Genomic DNA, 11,082 nt, shown 5'->3' with positions numbered 1-11,082 from the left:
TCCAAGTGCAGATTCACATGCAGGGAACAGAGGTGTGCTCAGGTTATCACCACCATCGCTAAGGAAGCCACAGACAAAAAATACAAAGATATTTTTAACTCTGGAAAAAAAAAATACCTGTGGTGTTACCCCATGTAAGAGATTCAGTGGGGAGTCTGTGAAGGGTGACAGAGTTTATTAAAGGGGACAGAAAAATTGTAGAACACGTGAGTTCAGGAATAGTTTCACCCGCTGTCCTGGACGAGCCAGATCGCTGAAAGTCTTGCTGGAGATCCCTGCATTTGCACTTTCCAGGCATTTCTCTCAGCAGAGGGGAGTATCAGCCCGGTTGTGCAGGGAGGAACAGCACAGCCCAAAGAAGGCAAAACGCCCGCCCGAGGTTATCCAGCAGGACACGGATTAGGCCGTGTGTTTCTCGGATCAGCTGAAAAGAAATCCTCTTGTGCCTGATCTCAGCCCCCCTCATCCTTGTCCCCCGTATCCCTTGAAGGGGATGGATTCCCGCACAGTGGCTCCCGGGCAGCCCTTTAGAAAAGCCCACTCTCAAAGACCTCTTGTTCCGACGTGTTCTCCCTCCTGTAACAGCCCTGCTCGTGTTAAACCACCCGTGGGAGATGCCAGACCTGTTCTGCCTGTAGAGATGTGCCCGTGGCTCCCAGAGGGAGCGGCTCAAGGTATCCCCAGGGCACGTCACAGAGCTGAGCTCCAGCTCGGGGCTAAGCCCTGATGATTGTCCCGTTTGTGTCTTCTGCTGATCCCGGTATGGACAACGCATGACATTGAGCACCAGTCCTGTGTTAAATAAAGCTTTTGGTTCTCTCGAGCAGCCCTTCCCTCCCCTGGGGCTTGGAGGCAGATTTAGCAGCACTAAAATCCTTCAGGGCAGACGCGGCTCTCAGCCCCCTGAGCCTGCCTGAAGGAGGTGGGAAGTGCAGAAGTCAGGCGCCTGCTGGGAAGCCATCCCAAATATCTGGGCTGAGCAGATACAGGCTCAGCTTGCTCCCCCTTCTACAGCAGAGCCAAATGCCTGAGGTTGAGGTGGAATTTCACCCTGGAGCTTGGGAGAATCCAAGGCTCAGGTTACCGGCTTCCCTACAGCCTCATGCTCCTTGTGCCGAGAGCCAGCGCGGCCCCCCAGGGCTCTTTGCAGGGCTGGGAGGTGGTGGCCACCCCGGGTAGGGGGGCTGTGAGCCTGCATTCACGCTGGAGGAGCAGGAGAATACAAAGAACCGTACCCATTACTTTAATACTTAATTAATACAACATATAAATTGCTCATGCTCATAAAGTTACCACGGTTGTTCCCACAGTTCTCCCCTTGCTCTGGCCCCAGTAAAGCACCGAAAACTCCCATTAATCCAGTCTGCATCCTCCATGGTCCCCAAAGAGACCCCACCACACTCATGGGACCATGGAGTCTTCCCAGTTTCTCCCAGTTCCACAGGGCAGGCACTGAGACTCCTCAGTTCTGGAGTCTCTCCTGAATGCAGAGACCTTGAGGACTGGATTCAGTTCCTTCCACCACCAAAGACTCTTCCAGCATCTGCAGGTTGCTGGAGGTTGTGCTGAAGAAGTAGAGATGTGCTGGAGGAGGAGAGACATGCTGGGCCATTCTACTTATTCCTTGGGTGAGCAACCACAGCTGGGCTGGTGTTAAATGTGTTCCTCATGGAAGGGACTGCCAGTTTCCAAAATCCCTGTTTCCCAGGATATGAACACTGTTACAGCCATACGAACCCAGCCCTTTTCCTCCAAGCCACTGGAGTCCAGGAGTGCCAGATGTCTGACGTGATCTGGAGAGCCAGGACACTTGGGAAGCCATAATCCCCACCCTGGGGCAGCTGCAGCAAAGCAGCTTCAGCACAGATGTCTCACCTGCAATTCTGGCAGAGGACGTGCAGTCCCTGTGGAATGGGAACTCGGAAAGCCCCACTGGATGCCCGTATTTCCCATCTTGCAGGAGTGACCCTGGGCCATCCCCAGCAGGCTGCTGGGGGGAGTGCCCGGGGGGGCTGTGGGCACAGGGGCTGCCCCAGACCATGTCCAGGTGCTGTAACTCCTGCTCAGGAACGGGCCTCGCCCGGCTCAGGTGCTGCAATGGCGTGCGAGCAGCTTTGTTGGGGGGAGCTTCTCAAACACACGGAATCCTTCTTTAACAGCAAAATCCCAAGCCAGCTCGGCCACAAACTCTGCGTCCTCGGGGCTGCTGTCACCTGGAGCTAGCCTCCCTGGGGACAAGAGAACAGGACACTTGTTTGGAAGAGCCTGTGTTACCTAATTACATCCCAAACAGCATAATGTGCCCTCCTCTGGGCCAGTCCAGCAGGACTCAGGGAAATTCCTCTCTAAGGGATGTGAAAATAACATCAGATTTAATTCTTATAAAGGCTCCAAGGCCACACCTGATGTGTGCAGACAAACAGAAGGAGAGTTCTCTCCACCTCCCTGTGAGTCCCTTGACAAAGGCTGGTGCTGAGCTGGAAGGTCTGAGAGCTCCATCTGTAGGACACAGCTCTGGGCTCCCAACTCTGGCCCCTGCTCAGTTCTCCCAGGAAAGGAGAGACCCCACAGCACAAACGGAAAGCAGGAGCAGCCTGTGCTGGAGCAGGGAGGCAGCTCTGTGCCCATGGCTGTGCCCTGTGCACACACAGCTGGACTAGCTGGGCTTCTCACCTGCCAGGGAGCCACGGTGACATCCCTGCAGCATCACAGCCAGGCGGAAAAAGGCAAAGGCCAGGTAGAAATTCCAGTTCTCCGGGAGCTCCACTCCCATGTGGCCACAGTACATCTGGGAATACTCCTCTGCCGTGGGAATTCCCAGGTGCCCCAAGTCACATTTCCTCAAGCCTGGAAGGTGGGAAGAGGTAACAGTGAGTCAGCTGACAGAGCAGCTCAGAGCTCCCAAGGGATGGTGTGAGCCTTGTGGCACAGCCAGGCCCTTCCAGGAGACACCTGCACCCTCCAGGACCTGCACGGCTGCCATGCTGGCTCGTGTGGAACTCTGGGGTTTGGCACCAGCCCGTGCCCCAAAATGCACGTGGGGCAGTTCTCTTGGTTAGGGTGAAACTCTGACTGAGAGAGTTCCATCCTAAATGATGGAAACTCTCCATTTAATCCTGTATTTTTCTTTTTAACTGAGGGCACAAACAATTCCTGATCAGCTTCATAACTTTCCCACCCAAAAGAGTTGCCCAGCTTCCCAGCTGGAGTGAGAGGGAAAATAATGTAAACCCAGAGCTTCTTCCAGCTGCACAGAGCCCCACTGCCAGCTGAGCTGTCTGGGCAGGAGCTGATCTGTTCTGAACTCTGGTTCCTCTGTGTGTGCCAAAGGTGACTGTGCCCCCTCTGTACCTCTGCGAGCACCAAAGTGGGCTGGCAGGAAGAAGCTCATACAGTTATTCGCCAGATCACACATGGGATCTCCTAGAGTGGCAAACTTCCAGCACAGCACAGCAAGGACTTCTGGCCTGTCTGGATGAAAGACCAGGTGGTCCATCCTGTATCAGAGGGAAAAAGAGATCAGAAAAGTCTCCAGAGGAGGGAAAAATCCCAGTGCTCAGCAGCAGGTGGTGCTTTCAGTGCTCTTCACTCTCTTCAAAAATTGCCGAGTCCTTTGGAAGGCAGCACAAAGTGAAAGATTAATTTCTGCAAGCAGACGATGGAGGTTACTCAATATTGAACTACCTTGTTAATAATGAACTAAACTGTGCTTTGGAGAATGAAGCCAAGTGAGTCAGAGCCTCAGATCAGGGCTGATTCCTGAGTATTGCAGGAAGAGCTGATGCTCCTCCAGTGTTAGAGCAGCATTTGCAGCTGCTGGATGAAGAAACTAAATCTCATTCCCTGGGGATGCTGACCCTGACCCAAAACCCAGCTTTGGGGCTGCTCTGAAGCTGCTGCCACAGCCCAATCAGCACCGTTTGGAGTTTGTGGGTCATTTTACACTCTGTCCTTGTTTCCTTCCCAGGATGTGCTCCAGGGCAGTACCTGAAATCACCATGCACCACTGTTGTCTTCTGGGATTCAGGAAAATGCAGAGGCAGCCACTGGATAAGCCTCTCCATTGCTGGCATAACGTGAGTTTCCACAGCTCGATACTGCTCTGTCCAGGTCTCAACCTGCTGCTGGATGTAATTTCCTGGAACAGAGGAATGCAGGCTTCCAGGGAAAGGCACAAAGGAGCTTCTAAAGGGACACATAAAACGTCAAACAACCAAGCAGATCTCAGTCCAGAACCCTGATTTAAGCTCCAAGAATTTAATTGCAATTTCCAGGGGTCTCATACATTCTTAACTGGGCACTGGGTTTAATATTTAGGTGGAAATGATCCAGTCCTGGACAAAAATGTAACTTCTCCACCAGCTCCAGGAAGCTGAGCTATCTCTGCAGAGGGACTGGAGGGGATGCTTGGGAAGGTTTGGTCAGAGATGGCTGCAAAGAAGTTACTCCTGTACCCACGGTCGGCAGAGATGGCAGCAAATATGGCAGGAAGCTCTGGGAGGTAGGAGAACTTTGGGAACTCATGGGAAACCTGGATTTGAAGAGCTCTTCACACCCTCCCACCACACCTGGGGAGTCAGACTCTGGACTGCTCATCTTCACTTTCCCACCTTCCCCCTGTTTGGTCCATCCTGCCTATCCCTTGAAATGCTGACACATGGGAGAAGAAAGGATCCAGAAGCTTCTCTCACCGTGCTCCCCAAGGTCCTGCAGCTTGTCTCCGAGCTCCAGGCTGTGGATCTTGGCAAGGATTTGTGCCATGGCGCCGTACCAGGCCCTGCGCCGGCACGGTGGCACCGCGGGCAGGGACACGGCACGGTGGATGTGGCCAGCACAGTGCTCCAGAAGGTAGAAAGGAGTGCCAAGGATGCTGAGGAAGCAAATTGGGACCAGTGGGCCTGAGGTCAATCCTGCTACTACCCCCCAGATCTCACCTGCATGGGCAGGTGAAGAGCAGCCCCAGCAGCACTTGGGTGCTCACTGGAGGCCAGCTCAGGCTGCCTGTGGCACACGGCTGTGGCAGCTCAGCCCTGGATCCTCCAGCCCCAGGAAGCTGAGCTTGGAGCCAGGTTCCAGCAGCAGCTGCTGCCCTGCTCCCTGCAGTGGGTGTGAGCTGCGCTGTCGGGCTGCTCACGAGCACCAGGAGCAGTGGACACACATTGAGCTGCAGTGCAGAGACTGATTCCTGCAGCCAGCAGAGATCTGAGCAGGCTGCTGGCCTGACAGGTGTCCTGTCACAGATTTGCTGCTGTCATTACTCTCTGAGGTCTGGCAGTTGGGAAAAATCCTTTCTTTTTTTAAAGATATAATATTGCAAACCCAAGCACTCTGCTTCAGCAGGAAGCCCTACAATATTGCTTTATAGCTGCTTTTCAAATAGAGCTTTTGGATTAATTGCTAAAATGGGACTCACCTAAACCAAGCAGAATAAAAGTGATTCTGTCCTTTGAACTTCTAGGGCCTCCTCCCCATAATGTTCCTTGTTCTAATGAACAAATGTTCATTAGATCAGAGCACTTTGTCAGCTCTGGTTCCTTCTCTCCTCATGTTTGGGGGAATGTGGCTGCAGTTGACAAGCACAGAGGGAAAGCTGAGGGACAGGATTACCTTCTGTCCTCACAGAGAGCAAGCACGGGGGGCACAGGAACACCAGCCTCAGCCAGAGCCTTCAGGACCCTGTCAGGGAAGGAGAGAGGAGCAAGGGAATCAGTCCTGTAACTGCAGTATTGGAAGCAGACACACATATCACTGGGCTCATTTTTAAATGCACTAAAAAAACCATGGCTGGGGGGAGGTGAAAGGAGCACATCCACATCTTCCCATGGCCCAGAGCCCTCAGACCTTTCCCACACTCTGGAAAACAAGGGGAGGTCATAAATGATCCTCCCCACGTGTCCTGCTCCTCTGGTGCTGAGGCAGCTCCTCAGGCACAGCAAACTGCAGCAGGACCTCTCACCTGTATTCCCTTGGGACAGAAAGGCCTAAGGGGCCAGCGGGAGGCTCCTCCTCCTCCTTCTTCAGCACCAGCAAACGACCTCCAAACTTCACCGAATAGCTCCGGGTGGACTCTCCATGGTCAAACTGCCTTAACTCCAGTGGGGCTGGGAGTTGGGAGCAGAGGGTCAGCACTTCCAAGTTCTCCATCCCCTTCCTGTACCTGGGGCTGAGATCTCACTCTGTGTCCCAAACCCCTGGGGAACATGGCAGTAGCTCACAGATGCCTCACAGGACAGAAATATTCCTGGCATTTCTGGCAACTTGTGCTCAACCCCTCCCAAAATGAGAAAGTCCTAAAATGTCATTTCTTATTTCTAGGAAAGTGATGGATTACTGGAAAGGCTGTGCTGTTTGCTGGGAGATTAGGAGCCTTTCCTTAATATTACTTTTCAATCCCTGTGTCATATGGAAAAAGCCAATAGTTCCAGAATATCCAGTTTTTCTGATGGAAGGGCCAAACCCACTGCAATACCTGTTGAGTGAGCCCCAAGAACATCTTCAAGGTACTTTTGCAGACGATCCTTTGGGATTTCCATGCCCGGAATCACTGAACGAGTATAGGGAACAAACCCTCGCAAAGGAAATCCCAAATGGGTTTCCAGCTCTTTGAGTGCAGCTTCTGCATCATCAACCTGAAACCAGGAGGGAGAGAGTAGCACTGGGTGGCAGCTAGAAGACAAAATTTCTGGGGAAAGAGAGAGCTCTGCATAGTTGGGTGCATTTATCTGTGAGTCCATCAGCACTGATCCACTGACACACATTCAGGAATTCATGGGTCATTGCCTGCCAACAGAGAGCTTCCCACCTTTACTCTGCCCTGGAGAGATGTGCCTGTAGCACAGGCACTGTGAGTTTGGGCTGGGATAAGGGCTGGAATTCCCTGTGTGTAGTCCAGGGGAGTGGAGGTCACTCTTCCCAGCAGTCCCACTCTTGTCTTTTTCCCAAGGGTCCCCAAAGTAAAACCCCTCTTCTGACTGACCCTAAAGCCTGGGGGTAACCTGTCAGTCCCCAGCTGACTCATCCATGAGGCCTCAGAGTTTCTGGGAATTCATTAACTTGGGCTCATTTTCTGGTGTGGTTGTCTCAACCACAGGATGGGACTGTTTCTCCAATAGGGAACAGAGGAACAGGAAGGAGAAGAGACTTCCCTGAGGTTACACAGGGTTTGGAGCCATGAATGAAACAGCCCAGAGGAGACTTTGCCAGTAATCCCTGCTTTAACCCCACCACATCCTGCAGGGACAAGCACAGGCTGGAACAAAAGGCTTGGCAAGAGTTGGCCACTGCCACTTGAAAATCCTGAGCTGTTCAAACCTAACAGCCTCTGGATCCAAAATCCATCCCCAAATCCCACCCTGGCTGTGTCACTTTGTACCTTCACTGTTTTCATGCCAAGCAGAGCTGCTGCCTTCAGGTTCTGGCTGCTGCTGTCCAGCAGGATGGATTCCTGGGGCTGGACACCCAGGTGCTCCAAGCACAGCTTGTAGATCCCAGGGCTTGGCCTGGGCATCCCTTCCTGGTGTGATTCAACCATCTACAGCAACAACAGATGGATTATGCATGAGCCTGCTGTGACCACAAACATCTGGGCAGTGCTGGAAATGGAGATGGGAGGGTGGGAAAGAGACTGGTCTAATTAACATGAGAAATAAAGGAGCTGGGCAGGCTGTGGTTCCAGGGACTGTGTGGGTGCCAACTGCTTTGGCTGTGGCTCCTCAGCTCCAATCAGCCAAACAGGATCAGCCAATCCCTGGATGGAAGATATCCAATGAGATGTCCCAGTGTGGGAGAATCACTGGGTGTCCCTGATCAATTGTCCAGTGCTGTCCAAGGAAGCCATGGATGGCAGCAACTTCCAAAGGCTCTGGAAAAGCAACATCCTGACCACTGCATCCACCAGCCACCCCAAAGCCACCTTCACAGCAGCTGTGTTGACCATAACCATCCAGCTAAAATCTGCATCAAAAAAGCATTGACTCAGTGTCTGAACATTCCCACTGCCCTCACAACCATCAACAATCCAAGCAGTCATTCTCCTGCTCTGGAACAGCAATGAATCTACTGGATGGCTATAAAGCCAACATTAATGGAAATCCAAATTTAATTATTTTTCCCCCAATAATTGTTCAGGATTGTTGCTCCTGTTCCAGGAGGAGGCCGCGGGTATTGAAGCCTTGAGGTTCATCTCTGCAAAGGTGGAGTGTGTTGGGAAAGGAGACTTGTGCTGGGAGAGGAGTAAACAGGTCAGCATGTTGGGGCAGAGGGTTTTTGTAATACAGGGGGTGCAGGGACTCTTAGAATCTTGTTTGTTTGTTTTTTAAAGCAGGCAGGGCACAGAATAATAAGATTTATTTCTAGTCTGGTGTTCCAGCTTCCAAGTGCTTTATCTCCATCACTGCCTGTGCCTGTTACACAGAGACTCGTGGTTGTGTGGGCACTTTGCAGTGGATTTGCAAATGTCACTCAGCCCCTCTCCAAGTGCCTACAAGGAATTGTGTCAGGAAGTGTTTTCCCAGGCTGTTCCACTGATGTCAACCAAACTGTGCTGCTACTCATCTGCTACCTGCACTTAAAGAATTTCAGTCGCTGCACTCACAGGTGGAGGAACAGGGCTCCATTTGGGATCCATCCAGACTTACCACATCAAAGTGCTGTTGGTCCAGGGGCAGGGACCTCTCTGCATCCCTCAGGCACAAGCTGTGGCTCAGTAAAGCTGTCTTAAGCCCTTCTGCCCGGATACACTGAGCTGCTTCTGCCATTATGGGGAGCTGTTTTATCATCTCATTTCGGATTAAATCCCAGAGAAAGGAGTGCACTGGAACACGGGCATTTGCCTGAGAAATGGAGAAACCCCAAGAGTGATAATGGGCCAGAAATGGGGTGAAAATAAGAGTGATTTGGGTAGGTAGGTTGCCTGATCATCTTATCTGGCTGTCCTGCTTCCTCTGGCAGCAGAAGGCAGGCAGGGAATCTCTCGGCTAAATTGCTTTGCCCAAATAAACAATTGTTCTCACATTCCTAATTCTACAGCAGAGATAAAGGGCTGATTTTTGGGAAAGAGAAATCACTGGGACTGTACCTGCCATGGGATTAAGGCAGGTTAGAGGCAGATACTGACAGCTCAGCAGGCAGGGAAGGAATCTGCATTTTAGACTGAGATGTTTAAAAAGGAATTTATTCCAGTAGGGAAGTTGAGACAAATTCATCTGCCTGCCCTGCCCAAGCACTAGGATAATGGTGAAAATCTGCCCTGCTCCGACAGCAGTGCTTCCTAGATGGAAAATCCAGACCCTTCAACCAAAGCATTTTTTTTTTAAAGCTCCTTTTTCCTCACTGGGCCTGTTTCCATGCAGTCAGGAGGCACAAGGAGAGCAGGGGGGAGTTGGCTTACAATCTCAAAGCACTGCTGTCCCAATTCCTGCAGGAACTCCACAGCTGTCAGCTCTCCTCTGGAATACTGCAGAGAGAGGCTGTTCTCCCCTCCAGACAGTGCAGCTTGCTGGATGGTGCTGGCTGGAATGCAGCTCCGGGCCTCCCAGTCTGCATGGACAACAGTAGGGAAGCCAGGAAAGAGCATCAGCAGAACTGGGAAATCATCTTAGAATCCCTCCGAGGTTGATACATGGCCCAGCACTGTGAGAATGATGTGCTGGACTGGGGTGATTGACCCAGCACAGAGGGAAGAGTTTGGGCACTCTGGGAACTGCAGCACCTCATCCCTGCTTTCAGTGTGGAGAGCTCCTAAAGGTGCTGGACTGTACCAGTCTTGGGTGCTATCAGGTGGTGGCACTACAGGACACTTTAGTTACATGGTGGTCACTGTTACTTCTGTGACTTTTGATGGCACAACAGGTCTCACCATCACAAGATCTTGGGTCTCTCACCAGAACCAGAGACACCTGAAATTCATCTTCCCTCCATGAACAGAAACAACAGGAGCTCTGGGACCAGGGACCACATCAAGAGAACGGCTGGAGCTGCGCCAGGGCTCAGTTAGGCTGAAATATCAGGGAAAGGTTCTTCCCCCAGAGGGCTCTCTTTCAGGAGAATTTGGATACCACTCTCAGGGGCAGGGTAAGGATTGCTGGGTTGTCTGTGCAGGTCCAGGAGCTGGATTATGATCCTTGTGGGTCCCTCCCAGCTCAGGACACTCTGTGGGATCAGGAATGGGAATACACACCTGTGGCTGTCCTGTGAGGGGCTGGGAGCAGCACCCCACTCTCCTCAAAGATCACAGCTTTGTAAGAGAACCCTCTGGATTGCTGCTGGCTCAGCAGGAGCCGCTGGATCCTGGCACACAGAAGGTTCTGGGCACGGGCAGCGCTCCTCAGGTACATGCTGGGAACTAGAGAAGGGCCAGGGAGACTCACACCTCAACTGAGGAGAGAGGCTGGAGCACAGCTGGAGAATTACAGGGGAAAATGTTTATTTATGCACACAGAATCATTGAATGGTTAATGTTGGAGAAGACCTCCAAGATCATCAAATCCAACCTCCCCCTGATCCACCAAACCCCAGGGCCAAGGGCCACCTCTGCTCGTGCTCTGAACCATGGTGACTCCACTCTGGGCAGCCACTGAAGTGTCCCAGCCAAAACAGGGACCCCCAAATGGGGTTTTACACAGGGTCCACATCCCTTCAGGTGCTGGGGACAATGTGTTACAAAAGCAATCATCAGCAACACACACTAATTACTGATCAAAATCAGTGACTGCAGCCGTACGAGGTTGGGCTCTGCTCCCAGGAAACAAGGGACGCAACAAGGTCTCAAGCTGTGCCGGGGGAGGTTCAGGTTGGGCATCAGGAATTCATGGAAAGGGGTGGAACTGTCCAGGAAGGGGGTGAACTCCCCATCCCTGGAGGCGTCCAAGGAAGGCCTGGACGTGGCACCGGGTGCTGTGTGACAAGGTGGGGATGGGTCAGGGGCTGGACTCGATGATCCCGGGGGTCTTTCCCCTCAGAGACCCCGGCATCCCTCACAGCCCCCGGCCCGGCAGCGGGCAAGGCTCCCGCTCTCGCGAGAACGTACCTCGAACTCTCGCGAGAAGCAGCGGCCGCCCCTCGCAGCCCCCCGCGCTGCTGCCG

The 11,082-nt window shown here is 52.6% G+C and overlaps 1 protein-coding gene across 1 annotated transcript; it reads right to left on the bottom strand.

Annotated features, from left to right (window-relative positions):
* Positions 1–1,220: 1,220 nt before the first annotated feature.
* Positions 1,221–11,064, bottom strand: ACAD10 (acyl-CoA dehydrogenase family member 10). The gene is given in 14 exon segments (XM_062504698.1): positions 1,221–1,697; positions 1,876–2,228; positions 2,674–2,847; positions 3,352–3,497; positions 3,988–4,138; positions 4,692–4,870; positions 5,608–5,676; positions 5,957–6,101; positions 6,470–6,629; positions 7,373–7,531; positions 8,637–8,831; positions 9,389–9,537; positions 10,178–10,398; positions 11,027–11,064. Coding segments are annotated over 13 exon segments (2,121 nt in total). The 5' UTR covers positions 10,335–10,398; positions 11,027–11,064; the 3' UTR covers positions 1,221–1,613.
* Between the last annotated feature and the right edge of the window lie 18 nt (positions 11,065–11,082).

This window comes from Cinclus cinclus, chromosome 17 (genome assembly GCF_963662255.1).
Source record: "Cinclus cinclus chromosome 17, bCinCin1.1, whole genome shotgun sequence".
Taxonomy (NCBI): domain Eukaryota; kingdom Metazoa; phylum Chordata; class Aves; order Passeriformes; family Cinclidae; genus Cinclus; species Cinclus cinclus.
Note: the sequence above shows the minus strand (reverse complement) of the source record. Positions and strands in the feature narration are given on the sequence as shown.